The sequence below is a fragment of the Trachypithecus francoisi genome, unplaced genomic scaffold (assembly GCF_009764315.1).
Source record: "Trachypithecus francoisi isolate TF-2019V2 unplaced genomic scaffold, Tfra_2.0 Contig01461, whole genome shotgun sequence".
Classification (NCBI taxonomy): Eukaryota; Metazoa; Chordata; class Mammalia; order Primates; family Cercopithecidae; genus Trachypithecus; species Trachypithecus francoisi.
The window spans coordinates 13805323-13819473 of NW_022681433.1; the positions used below are offsets into that span (position 1 = coordinate 13805323).

General features: G+C 51.9%; 1 protein-coding gene across 1 annotated transcript in view; it reads right to left on the minus strand.

The window, feature by feature from the left end:
• Positions 1 to 2840: 2840 nt before the first annotated feature.
• MTUS2 (microtubule associated scaffold protein 2) overlaps positions 2841 to 14151 on the minus strand; it is a 459381-nt gene continuing 448070 nt past the window's right edge. Inside the window, 5 exon segments of the mRNA XM_033236324.1 lie at positions 2841 to 5803; positions 7564 to 7661; positions 10166 to 10194; positions 10197 to 10284; positions 11413 to 11511. Coding sequence (XP_033092215.1) covers positions 5590 to 5803; positions 7564 to 7661; positions 10166 to 10194; positions 10197 to 10284; positions 11413 to 11511 — 528 coding nt within the window. The 3' untranslated portion in view covers positions 2841 to 5589.

Consider the following 14151-nt stretch of genomic DNA (forward strand, 5'->3'; position numbering starts at 1 on the left):
GATGGTGCTGAAAGCAGATACCCAGGGAGCTGTGCAGAGGGGAGAGCAGGCGAGCTGCTCTCCCGGCCCCAGAGTGCCTGTGATCTGGAATGTGTGATGAGCATCTGCACCTGAAAGCATCATGCACATTTCGTGTTCCTTGGCCACACAGAAAGCCAGACCACAGAGCTTGTGCGGTGGGGAAGCAAGACTGTGCAGCGTGCCCCTGGGACCCAGGGTGGGCGTGGTCTCTGGCCCAGTGTAATTGCTGCGGGTGGTTCTTCTGATGCAGAATCTGATTCACAAAAGGGGCTAGCTTCGCAAAGCAGCCCAGAGAGCCTGATAGATTCCAGAATTGGGAAATAAGCACGGGACATGCCTTATTCCTCGATTTTTGTATGTGTCCTGTAGAAAGGCGACCTCTGGTCCCTAGGGATGACTTTGAGCCAAGTGCAAGGTGGACCCCAGTTCCTGCAGCGCCACACTGCCACCTAGTGGCTACTGCTTGGTGCCACACAGGCAGCTTGAAAAGGCCATGCCAAGTCTTTCAGCAGTTTCTTCGAAAATCCTGACCGGTGGCTCCTCAAGGCCCCGTGGGGCGATGCCAGGCTGGAGGCTTGAGGGGCACCACCTGGAGAAAGTTTTCCATTGCACAGTTTGGTTATGAAGCACCTCTGCTCATTCAAAAGCTGCCCCCAAACGGCATTCGCAGCAACAAGGAAGCCTGTGGAGCCATGGCCTGGGGTGCTAGCCTGGCTTCCAACCAAGCTTTCAGCCCAGCCCTTACACCACACAGACCTGGGCAGGGTCTGAGGCTGCAGCGGGGAGGGCTGGAACCAACTACAGAGAATCAATCCCATCAACCCCTGTTCAAAGGAACACCAGTTTTACCAAATGAAGCCTGTCCACTCAGCCATAAATACAGCCATTTAGAAAACACAATGCGAGGAGAAGTCTTCAGGAATGAAACAGACAATATGTTTGCAGATGAGGAGAACAGCTTTTCGGCTCTTGGTGTGGCCAAGCATTTAATCCCAGTGGATTTGGGACAGTGGGGAAGAAAAAGCTATGCTGGGTGGGACTTTGCCATGGATGCTTTTAAATTCTACACCTTAAAACAATGCACCTGAGTGCCAGCCGATTCAGAACCGCTGTTCCCACAGTGCAGGAGGAGGGACGAAGCCCAGTGCCTGCCACGTGAATTTGGCGGTGCAGTCATGTGAGAAGCTGCTATGCAGAGCCAGCAGCTGTGTGGCAGGGGCTCTCTTCGTGTCTGTGGTGTGAGTGCCTTAGAGGGAGAAGGCATGGGCACCCAGGAGGTCTCTACGCATTCAAGGGACAGGGCCACCTGAGCTCAGAGCTGCAGGGCATCCCGACCCAGCCTGGCGCTGGCACTGGAAGAAACTTCCCGACTTAGTGAGCAAGGAAGATTGGCCTGCGTTACGCTGCAGTGAGAGTGACCCACGCCTGGCCGTCGGAAACACCAGATGTCTGTCTTGGTTTTATTTTATGAGGTTTGGGGCAAGAAGTTTGAGATGCAGACTGGCTCACAAAAACCTATTTAGCAAATTAAGTGAATTGACATGCTCTGTCTTCACCACCAGAATGCCTTACCAGCCTTCGGGATTTTGGTGTGTGTGTGTGTGTGTGTGTGTGTGTGTGTGTGTATTTAAGCATTTGACAGACTCACGTGGGCAGGATCCTCACCGCTTGGTGGTCATGGACGAGGTGACGGTGCAATCCCAGTCATTGCCCGAAGCGTACACACTGGTGCAGCAATGGCTTTGAGACCATCCTTCAACTCCAGTCGCAGGTGGAAAGCTGTCCAACCATTTGGTTTCCACTCGTGCTTAACTCCGTAACTCTTTTCTTGCTAGGGGGATACAAGTCTCCCACGCAGGGAGAGCCAAGCTCTCAAGGCTCCTTGGCACGCAGGAGGTCAGTGAGTGAGTTGACTTCCAGAGTCTCTTCTGCCTACTGCAAATTGGCCATGGAAGGGGCCATCATTCTCCACGGACAGTGGAAAGCTGGCTCTAATCTCACCTCCTGCTCATGTGGGTGGCTGCCACCCATCTGCTCCTTTGTTATGTGGAGGTGCTGCCACCTGCCTTGTTTACCGCATAAGGACAAGGGGAGGGGGTCATTAGGAAAGTGAAGGGTGCTCAAGATACCCCAGAAGAAACAAACGGGTGAGGACCCGTGGCCAGGTAGCTTATTAATAACTAGATTGCCACCGATACCCTGGGAGGCCTGGGTGACCCAGAGGCGGCCCTGGCATGTTCCCTGTGAGGTCCCAAACTGAATTGTGTGTCATCTACAAAGGGTCTGCTGTTCAGTACCTGTTCAGGAGGGACTCGCTGATCTCCCTAAGATAGCTGCCACTCCCACACGCCCTGCAAAACCACCACAGGGAACCTGTGAACCCAGCTCTCTCCCTTGTGACCTGTGCCAGGCACCTACCTGTGGGACACTCTGAGGTCCAGCTGGCTAAACCGGCTGCAGCCCAAACTGAAGGCCGTCGGGATGGAGGGAGCAAGCACTTTCAGGTCGAAATGAATGAAGGACCTTTTGTGTTCTTTCCAGCCAACTCCAGCGCACCCCAGCCTTGCAGAGCAGAGGCACTGAGCTCCCACGTCCAGGGGAGGGGCTGCTCAAGCCTCCAGGCTGGAAGGATGGGCACAGGGACCTGGGACCTGCTGAGTCAGGGGAGGGGGGGGGTCTCTGGACTTTTCGCATGGACAATCACCCAATCCCAGCACACACAGAAAAGGGGTCCAGCCTGCAAACGCCACCCCACACCTTGCCTCCCTGCCTGGGATCCCCAGCCTGAGAGGGACGGGACTCCAGTTAAATCAAGTAGATATGACAGAAAGTCCCTCAAGTTTATTTTAATAGGCTTTAGAGTTAAACACAAATATGCAACACAAACTGTAGGGGCAGGAAAAGGGATGTTGTGACCCCATTCATTCAACCAATCACTGCCAGGGCTACCCCCACCCCTATCTGTTCTCACATCCAGCCAGAACCTTGTCCCAGCATGTGACGGGCGGGGGTGGGGGGCAGGCCGCCCATGCATCCCCCAAATACCACAAAGAGACAGGTGGTATCTGGTGGGTCTGTCTGAGGCAGGTGCAGAGGCTGCAGCATCCGAACATGGAAACGTCCCTCCAGCCTGAAAGGGGACAGAGGCAGACACCACGTGGAGAGAAATCTGAATTCTGATGGTGTGGGGGGTGGAAGAATCGAGGAGGAGGCACAGCAGCTGCTGCCCCATGTGTTTCTGGAGCAGTGATGGCTCAGATGAGGAGCCATACACGATGGGTGTCCGTAACAAAAGAAAAAAAAGAAAACACAAAGCCAGGTCATGTGGAAATTAGCTCAAGCACCCAAGGTCAGGGTGGGTTAGGGTACAGCTCTCACCAAAGTCCACCTAATGAGGAATTACTTAGTGCTAACAATGCTACAACTCTGACCACAGCAGCCTAACACACTGTACCACGTTCTAGCATCACACGGAAGTCGGTATTGCTGTGTAACTGCGTTTAGCAGGTGCGGCTATGTAAGCGGTTCCTAATTCGGGCAGCTAAGCTGTAACCGAATGTGTGTTTGCAGGTTGTGCCTGCTACAAGAATAAATGATTGTGTACTTAGTCAATGTGGCATGATCTACTCTAATGGAATGCCCAACTCAATATCACAGTACCATGCAGAGCCACTAAAGCAAAGAGAAATGGTGGCACTTCCATGTGGATTTACTGTGTACGTCCCCAGAAGGAGCAAGACCCTTGGAGGTTTGCTGGAGGTGTACCCGAGGCCCGGAAGCCCAGCTTGGACTCATGCTAGGGCCAGGGACCATGTCTGCCTTCATGTTGGCCACACGTGTGCTGAGTAGGCGTGCCCTGGGCAAGCCGACTCTGTCCGCTGGCTGTTTCTTCCCCGCTCCATGGCTCCGGCCCCTGCAGGATCCCCTCATGGTTCTTCTCGCCTTGGGCACACTCAAAGACAGGCCTGTCCTCAGGACAATTTTGGGGGGAGTCTCAAGGAGAAAGTACAGGGTCTTTGTCGCATACAGGAAACAAGAGCATCATCATCATCACCATATCTGTTAAAACTACTTCTTCCTTTTGTGTATCATGCTCCTAATCTTCCACACCACTACATGAGTACTGTTGATATCCTAATTCTACCATTTTAGAGACAGATGCCAGTCCAGGAGCTGGCGCCCCCTGGCTGGCTGTTTCACTGAGCTCCTCTGTTTGGGAGAACCTTCTGGGTCTAAGATGGGCGCCCGGTCAGCAGCAGCGTTGCCTGATCATCCAGCAGGAAGTGGAAGTGGGTTTCTGGGTGTTCGTGTGATGATCTAGCACAGCTCAGAACTGGTCCCCCGGGGACAGAAATGGTGTTTTTTTTTTCTGGAAGCCCCTGCCAGAACCCCTGAGCCATCTCAGTGTGCACTGAAGGGGTTGAGTTGTAGAACCAAACTGAAGTGGGGGCTGCTATGAAATGGGGGCCTGAGGGTCCTATTTCAACGAGTTGATCATTTACAGCATCGCATCAGAGTGAACCACATGGAAAGCTGGAGTGACGTTCCCCCTCTGTGCCTGGTCAAAAATACAGACCCTAGCAGCAATTTCCTTCATGAGGATGGAGCGCAAATGGGCGCGGTCATCTCCAAGGTCATCCTCACTCTCACTCAAAGGTTTTCCGGAGGGTGCAACATGTTTTCCGGAGGGTGCAACAATAGCTTAATGACCGAGTCTGAGATGCCATTTAGGAAAAAAGCAAAACTGTGTTTACAAGACTGTTAGAGATGAGTCACTGTCATGAGAAACATCTGCAAAACTGTTAAACCCCTCAGGGTTTCCCACCGCTCTCCCTTATCCGCTCATGACAGGAGTCTCAATAATTAAAACTTGCAAATGGAATAATAGTGATCTCGCATCATGTTGACTAAGAAGCTGATGGTTCCAAAGGCAGTTACCGTTCACAAATAGCTGGTGTTCGTGTTAAAGAGAGTACCACTTGGTGGTGAGTTGAAAGGCGCTTCTTCTCTTGTATCTTTTTTATTTTTTTTCCTTTTTCTATTTTGGGTAGAAATATTCCTGGGAGGCTAGATAGAAATGCATTTTCATTTCCCAATAATTCTTAGGCACAAGTTAGAAAACTGCTGACCTTCACTAAAATATGTCAGCACTTCATACTATAAAAAAGGAAATTCAGAACCGCAGCATGTGTATATACGTATATCTAAATATACACACGTATCGGTGTAGTACACAATGATCATTCAATGTATATTGAAAACTGAGCTTTTTGTAACTAACCTGAAATTCTGCAGTGAAAGTTCATTGCTCAAGAACAATTGCAAGTGTCTTTCTTTTGGCTCTGACTATGGTAAAAGGTGTGCACATCAGACTTTACCATTTACACGTTCCGAAGTGCCAGACACCAGGACAGTCTTACACGGGGATGAGAGGAGGACGCGCCTAGGATGCAGTCGCAGCTACTGAGCATGCGCACAGGGCCAGCTCCGGCGGCACCGGGTCGGTGCTCCCTCGGGGTGGAGACTGGAGGACGAGAAGCCGGAGCTCCCGCAGGCCGCGTAGTGGCGTCATCTGGGTGTCGTGCTGACTCTGGCGGGAGACGAGGGCCCCGAGGAGGAGCCACGGTAAACGGGAGATGTGGGCGAGAGTTTAATCGGGCTGGTCGGGTCCCCAGTTTGGAGCTTCCAAAGCAGCTCTTCGTTGGTTCGGCTCAATCTCTTCTTCTCCTGGGTTTCCTTCTCAACATACTCCTGGAGGTTAGCATTTTCCTCCGACAGTTGTCTGCGTGGGCACAGTGACAAAACAAGTAGCAATCATGCTAGTGGACACTGAACCTGAGGTCACGACAATGGGTGCAGGACAAAGGGAGGAGGCCATGATGCCCTCAGGGAGAACAGGGACCAGGGCGACCCAGTGACCAAGAACTCTGGTGGAGTCATGATTTCCATTTAGCCCAGTGACACATCTGTTCCCAAAGCCTCTCTGGCCAACACCCATCATCTCACAGGCCCTCTGCCTGGTCAGGGGAGGCACTGGCTGTCCGCTGGACAGAGCAAAGGCCAGCGACTGAAAGGAGGGAAGTGGAGAGCTGGAGTGGGTGTGCTGCCAGGAGGCTCCGAAAGGAGAGACAGCCGCGGAGCTGGCAATTGACAATGACAACAGCACAAGAGCAGCGACAAGCCGCAGCCCTTCCTGAGCCTGCCAGGAAGCTGGGGGTGCCTTCTCCTGGCCTCCCCGCCCTAGGCTTGTGCCTCCACGACAGCAGCCGTCCTCCCCTGATGGAAATGCTGTTCTAGCGGTCTGTGTCTGCCTGCTAGACTGAGAGCTCCGGAGGACAGAGGCCAAGGCTCTGTCTGCATGCTGAACCCCCAGCATCCAGCTGGTGCCAGGCACATAACAGATGCTCCGTTAATGTTTGCTGATAAAGACTGGTGGGTGAAAAAATGAATCTAAGTTGCTTGCTTTGTTGCATTTTTGAAGAATGACAGCACGTTTGAGGAACTGACAGGAACAAGTACATATGCATTTTAAAGCTGGACAGACTGAGGTCCAGAAAAATCACCTCTGTTGGATAAAGTCTGCACTTGCTCTGCAGACAAGGGCACCTTTGCAGCTTCCGGAGCAAAGGGAGACTGCTGCCCCCAGCACAGCCTTTCCTATGTGCCTCTGAGGTGAGAACAAAATGCCTGCACTAGGGGCTTGGTTATGGGGGCAATGGCTGTGTGTCCATTCGTGCATGGATGTATGTGAGAATGTACATGTGAGAAGCATGTACATGTGAGGATAAGCGTGCACGAGTGTGCAAATATGAGGGCATATGAATAGGTGTGAGGATTGTATGAGTGTATGTGTGCCTAAGTGTATGAGTGTGCATGAGTGGGAGTACGCAAGTGTGTGTGAGCGAGCATGCAGTGCCTGTGTGAGCGCATGTGAGTGTGTGCATATGCACGAGTTATGTGTGCAAGGGTAACATACCACGGGTGAATGCTGAGGAGCCTAGTTGAGCGGGCAAGGGGTCGGGCCTGGGTCTTACTGATACGGCTCAGCCCGCACTGAAGAGCAGCTGAGGAAGCTGAAAGCCTGCTCTCCGCACACTGCGCTGCGTGAGGGAGGAGCCTCAACACCCTTCCTTGAAAGCTGAGGGGCCCCACAGGGACAGGCAAGACCTGGATGGAAATGGTGAATTTCTGGAAATTGGGGTATCAACCAATGGTGGCTCTCTTTTTGGCCTGGGAACACCCAGCTGGCCCTCCTCTCCTAATCTCTTCCCAAAATAAGCCCCTTCCCCTCCCAGTGCTGCAGGAGGACCCTGCCGCACACTTCTGCTGATTCAGTCATGTCTCCCAAGGTGGGGCCCGTTGATATGTGGCCAGGAATAGGCAAGATGGCCACAGGGGCATGTTCTTGTTCTTCAGGTCTTGGGGGAAACAGCAAGAAACTGCAGGGAAAGACTCACAGCCCAGAGTGAGGGAAACTGGATGTTGCAACAAAAAGCAGCTCAAGAGGAAAGCCACTTTGTAGGTGACACCCAGCCCACCTACCTGGTGACAACTGTGTTTTGGTCAATCCTTGCTTTGAGGTCTTCATTCTGCTGTTGGAGAACCTGGATCTTTTCTTCTAGGATAATGTTCTTTTCAGCCTATAAAGGAAACAGTGTTTAAGAGGTTCTAGCAAGGCCCTAAAATGGGAAGTAAACCAGTCCCCTCAGCTCTGGGCATTGGAGGATTATCAAGAACAGCATTTTGCAAATACCAGTTTGCAATGTATTAGTGGGTTGTAAAATCAGATCAGAGGAATGTGACTAGCATTTCTTCTTTAAACGAAACAGAATAGAAAACACTCATGTGCACCGTATGTAGCAAATTTCAGGTATTTTTATTTTATATATATTATGTGTGAGTGTGTGTGTGTGTTTCTGATGTAAAATGTATTTCTTATAGTGAGTGTCCCTAGGGCCTTGCCATTGTCAGAGATAAACCATGAATACCACTAGGACCTCGTTTGACTATTGGGTCTCATGGTTCTTCTCAAAGGGTCAACCACACCATAGCAGCATCCCTGGCCAGCCGTGCGTGCATGACACGACATCCTGAATCAATGGAGGGAGGAAATCTAAATAACGTAAGCACGCTTTTTCCTTTACAGGCTACGGGCAGCCAGGAATGCAAAGCCCGAGAGCAGCTGGGTACATTCCCCAAATCCCATCATGCCATGGCTGTTACTCCTCAGCAATTGATGCTTTCCCTCTGTTAGCATGTCCCTGAGGGCCTGAGACCTGGCTGAAGTACAGTTCGATTCTAAGACCACTTTAGAAAGAAATTCTTTTCTGAAAAGAATGTGACACATTCACTGTCAATGTAGTTAATCTTTAAAGAAAACGGTCCCTAGTCCATGAACAGGACTTAGGAATCCTAGCCCCAGGACTGGCCTCTGGCCCCCTCTTTAGCAAGGCACCTCACCCAGCCCTCAGTTTTGTTCCCAGGAGATGAAGTGATCAAGTAGGTTCTTTTTTGCCTGGAAAGGTTTCTGGGATGAGAAGCCATATGGCAGGCAGAATGCCTGAAGCAGGGCTAAAATCAGCCAATAAACCTAGAGGTTTGCTGGTGACCCAGTGCAAATGGCCAAGCCAGGAGCAGGAGGGAGGGTGGCTGCTCTCAGAGCGGCTGGTCCCCATACTGGCAAGGCTGCAAGGCAGGGTTTGGCTGCGGCAGGCGCTGTCCGGTAGCTCCCTGCCATCCCTAGGCCTGGCCTGAGCTGGGAAGTCCTGAGCTGCTGGAGGGTGCAGAGTGGTCAGCATCGCCCAGAATCTTGGCGACAATCCAGCATCACCTGGTCTGCCCCCATTAACTGAGAAGCACCCGTGCAGCAAGAGATGTTTGCAAAAAGGGATGCTTCCAGAGAGAGAGGTGACATGGCCACCATATGCAATGGGTGGCCCTAGATCAGCCCCTGGTTTGGTTGTACAGATGCAAGGGACATTTCACAAATGGGGAGCTTTAAAAATTCGATGTTATGATCAGTTTCTGCCTGACATAGCAAGCTGAGGATCTAAAACCCTTACACGGTACAGTACGTGTGTGTGCGTACGCGTGTGCGTGCAGACACTGCCTTACAGAGAAAACGTTCTGGAAAGCATAAGCATTGGTAGGAATATGATGCTATAATCTGCTTATTTTCTGTTTATCTGATTTCATAATTTTCCACAGTACACGTATTTCCTTTTGATAGTATTAGAAGTTTATTTTTAAAGTAACAATAATAAAGGGAAAAAATAAAAATCTGAGATCCTGAGGCCAACTTCCAGATCCAGATGGGCTGCCCTTGGAAGGAGGCTTGTCCTCCACTCCCTTTGCACCTTTCTGGGACTCTAGCCGTGGCCGGGGGCTTGTGCCCCAGTGTAGGGGGTGACATCCTGGGTGTTCTGTGCTCCCCTTTGCTAGCTCTGCAGGAGCCAGGCTGCTGGGATGAGGTGGACGAGTGTGGGTGACAGCAAGGACTCTGTTCTGGACTGAATGTTTGTGTCCCCGAAAATTCCTATGGTGAAACCTAACCCCAAAGTGATGGTATTAGGAGGCGGAGCTTTGGGGAGGGGATTCGGTCGTGAGGGTGAGGCCCTGTGAATGGGATTAATACCCTTATAAAAAGGGCCCCAGGGAGATCGCTGGCCCCTTCTGCCTTGTGAGGACTCGAAGCACTGGGCCAGGACTCCTAGCTCCATCTCCGCATCTGTAAAGCGGCTGGAGGTGGCAGCTCCTCCACAGGCAGCTGTAGGAGTTAGAAGCAGGCTTGGGGAAAGTGCTCCGTGCAGTGCCTGGGCATTAGGGATGCTGCATTGTGCTGGGTCACCACACGTCCCCAAGAGAGGGCAAGGAGACAGCACGACTGTGGGAAAACCAAGGCGAAGCAGAAAGAGGCCGCCCATCAGAAAGGCTCCAGAGTTAGAAAAGATAAGGCCACCTCCAAGATTCCTTATGAGAGCTCCTGGCTTCCTGGGAAAGGCCCGCGGTGGGATTTTCTGCGTGGGTGTAAGCAATGGGCAGGTAACAGACACACCTGGCTGAATACCATCAACGATGACCTCAGTGATGACAGCAGGAATGTCACAGAGGTTAGTTACTCTCCCGAGCAAACAGACCAACTCACCAGCTTTTCCAGCTCAAGAATCTTTTTTCCTGCTCATGTATTTGCTGATTCTTCATCTCTAATACTTGCTTCAGACTCTTCATGTCTTCTTCCAAGTGCTGATAAGGAGCCAATGCAATCTACAGGGGCAGAGAGCCATGAGCTGTTGACCGGGGCTCCCGACAAAACCCAGTATTAACCCATGCCACGAATCCAGCTAAATCCATCCTCCGGGGACAAGCGCCCTGATGGCAATTGTGACACCAAAGAGAGAGGATGCTACAGCCTTCCCTGATGAAGTTTCCCACTGAGAACCCTCCTAAAATCCAGTTCTGTGGGGGAGCAGGTGAGACATGGCCATCGTCCACTGGAAAGTCTGACTCCAGAACTGCTGGGTGCTGCCAGCCTATGCCCAGCAGGGAGTTCATGGGGTAGAAAGAGTAAACCCAACACTGGCATTTAACATTCACCCAGAAGACTTGATTCACCAGGTAACTGGGACTCTTACAGGTCTCACCTATGCCCGTAAAGAGCCCATGTAGAGGAAATGAGCAAAGTGGTTTAAGAAGCAGAAAAGTCGTTTTAGAAAAAGTCATGTTGGGGTAGTGCTGCTGGACATAACAAATTCAAACACAGTAGGTCCTGTTACATCCAAATTCAGATAAATGACGTTTTACAAAATTCAGTATAAGTATTGCATGGGACAGACTTACACTCAAACATTTATCTGTAATTCAAATTACCTGGGTGTCCTGTATTTTATTTGGCAACCCTACGTTAGAGGGGAGGAGTTTTGCCAGCTTTTCTGGAAAAAATTCCCCTCAACCTGTTAACGCATGCTGCAGCCAAGGCTGCCCCATGTCAGCCTAAAAAGTTGCGGGAGAATGGGCTGGAAGGGGTGGCCGGGCCGGGGGAATGGTCTGGAAGGGGTGGCCGGGCGGGGGGAATGGGCTGGAAGGGGTGGTCAGGCCAGGGTGCGGGTTTCCAGACCATGCTTATCACAGGAGCCCTGGGACTCCAGCTGGGGAATGCTGCGGAATTTGGCAAAAATAACACGTAGCTGGAGAAACCCACAGCTGCTGTCTGTCTCAGGGGAGAGGTGCTGACAGGAATTGTTTAAAAATCCAGGGGAGGCCATGACCAGCTGTCACTTCAGCAGCGGATTCACAGAGAGGCCTTGTCTTGGGACCGGACTGCTTGAGGGAGCCCTGCCGGCCTCGCTGGGGCGGGGTCCCTGCGGGGCTGGAAGCCTGGAATCCAGAAACTACCTCCAGCTGCTCCTCTGTGTTCTTCCTCAAGGCCTCTTCGAAGCGGCGGGCTCTGTCCCGCAGAGACTGGCTCTGGAATGTCAGCGTGTCCACCTGGTCCTGCAAGTAATGATACAAGGAGCCCAGCTGGGGCCACTACAGACTGCAGCCACCACAGCCTGGGCAGCTGTGATCAGTGGGCCACCACGGTGCCCTGAGCACCCTCAGAGTGTTTCCCTGGGGGCTGGAGAAAGAGGTGCCAAAGAGGAACCCCCACAGCCACACGATGGAGGAGGGTGTCCCCCAGCGTCTGCCCTCGGCTCACTCCTCCTTGGTGCTTTGTCAGGAAGAGACCACAAAAGCACAGTGAGCCAGGGGGCGTTTCACAGCCTCTGATCCCACAGAGGCAGACAATCCTCAGAGAGAATCCTTACAGGTGCCTCCTGTCCAGGAGGCACCTCGTCCCTGGCTTAGGGAAGGACCACGATGAACGTATTTCAAAGATGCATTCTCATTTAGGAAGCTCAATCCAGAGCCCTTCAAACCCTCCTTGACTGCTTTCTCTCCCTTGGAACCCCTCCCACATCACCAAACCTTCTCATCACCAAGTCCATAGTCAAGTCCTGCCATCCTGCCTCCTGAATGTCCCTAGAACCCACAGACTCCCCTGAGCTCAGGCCACTCCGCTGGCTACTTTCTGGTACGATGCCTGTTCTTTTCTGAATGATCACTCCTTTGCCCTCACACTGTAGTGAGGCACTCTTTCTAATGTGCAAACCGGAACCTGTCCTTCCCCTATCTCCTACCCCACTGCCCTCAAGCTGCAGTGCACACTCCCTAACACAGCATCCTCCCAGCCTCGCTGCCTCCCTTTCCTCTCGCCGCCAGCTCTCCTGCTGGCAGTGCCTTCCTCCAGCCAGCTCCCTCTCACTCCCGCTTCACTCTGGCTCCCACACAGCCTTCCTGGCCTCAGGACTGGGTTGCATGTCCTTGATAGGAGCTGCCACGTAAGCCAAGTCAACACAGTCTCCTCCTCCCCGCTCAGACCCGCCCCGTGGCCAGACTGGTGCTCCCAGCCCTCAGCCTTCTCATGCCTGCCAGCTAGGCAGGCCGCTGGCCACTCTCCACCTGCAGGTTGAAGGAATACAAGCATGTCTATGGAGACACTGCACCCCTTCCCCAGCTCCCAGGGCAGATGCACCTGCACTGACCCTGCCCCACTCAGCTCCGGCCATGACTCTCAGGACCACAGGCTGGCAAAGAACAGCTGATGCTAAGGAGAGCTTCACCCTTCATGTCTCACTCATGCAGACCAGTACAAAGCTCTTTGCCCAGCACCATTTCCATAATATCAAAACACAGAAACTAGGGTCTCCCACTAACTCTTCTAAAAAAGTATATAGATATAGATATACAGATACACACACACAGAGAGAGAGAGAGAGAGGGAGAGAGAAAGAGAGAGAGACAGACAGACACAGGGTCTCACTCTGTTGCCCAGGCTGGAGTGCAATGGTACGATCTCAGCTCACTGCAACCTCCACCTCCCAGGCTCAAGGGATCCTCCCATCTCAGCCTCCCAAGTAGCTGGGACTACAGGTGCACACCACCACACCCAGCTAATGTTTTTATTTTTAGTACAGACAGGGTTTCACCATGTTGCCCAGGCTGGTCTTGAACTCCTGACCTCAAGTGACCCACCCGCCTCAGCCTCCCAGAGTGATGGGATTACAGGCGACAGCCACTATGCCCAGCCTCCTGTGAACTGTTCTGGCAAGAGAAATGGCCTCATCCACCAAATAATGGGAGGTGATATTGTGAATGCTAGTAAGTGTACACAGTGACACTAACGTGGGAAGCACTGGCTTGACTGCTTGCTTTCGTATGGTGGACGACCCTGGTCTGCAAACCTCCCTGAGTAGGTTCCTTTCCTCTTTTTTGTTCTCTTTTCCAGTTACTTCTTTTTTTTTTTTTTTTTTTTTTTTTTTTTTTTTTTTTTTTTTTGAGACAGAGACTCACTCTGTCACCCAGGCTGGAGTGCAGTAGCTTGATATTGGCTCACTGCAACCTCCGCCTCCCAGGTTCAAGGGATTCTCGTACCTCAGCCTCCCTAGTAGCTGGGATTACAGGTGCCCACCACCACGTCCAACTAATTTTTTTTTGTATTTTTAGTAGAGACGGTGTTTCACCATGTTGGCCAGGCTGGTCTCAAACTCTGACCTTGTGTGATCCACCCGCCTCGGCCTCCCAAAGTGCTGGGATTACAGGCGTGAGCCACCGCACCCAGCCTACTTCGATTTTATTTTTAAGAAATAAAAGTTCCCAGTGCCATGAAATGCAAATGCCAGTGCACTGGGGCAGTACGCTGCAGGTGGGAGCTTGCAGGCCTATGAGCTGAAATGTTCATCGCAGCCCGGGCAGCCCCTCCAGGCCCACAGCACAGGTCACCTGCTATACTGACTATAAAAATGACTCTCCCTCCGTGGCTCCTATGCCAAACCTCCTCAGTGTTGCCAGAGAAAGCATTTCTTTTAAACCTCTTTCCCTCCATTAAAAAATAAAACAACAGCAAACTCTTCAGGCAATAACATAGGATGGATCTAAAATACCAAACTGATGTTTCTGCCTTATTCACCATTACTCAAAACAGATCTGCAGGGAGAGAACACGCTGCTGCAGCTAACTTGGGCTGGCTTCTCTATGTCATGCACAAAGACCCGGCTGGTAGCCTGACCCAGTATGGGTCACTGGGGAGTCAAC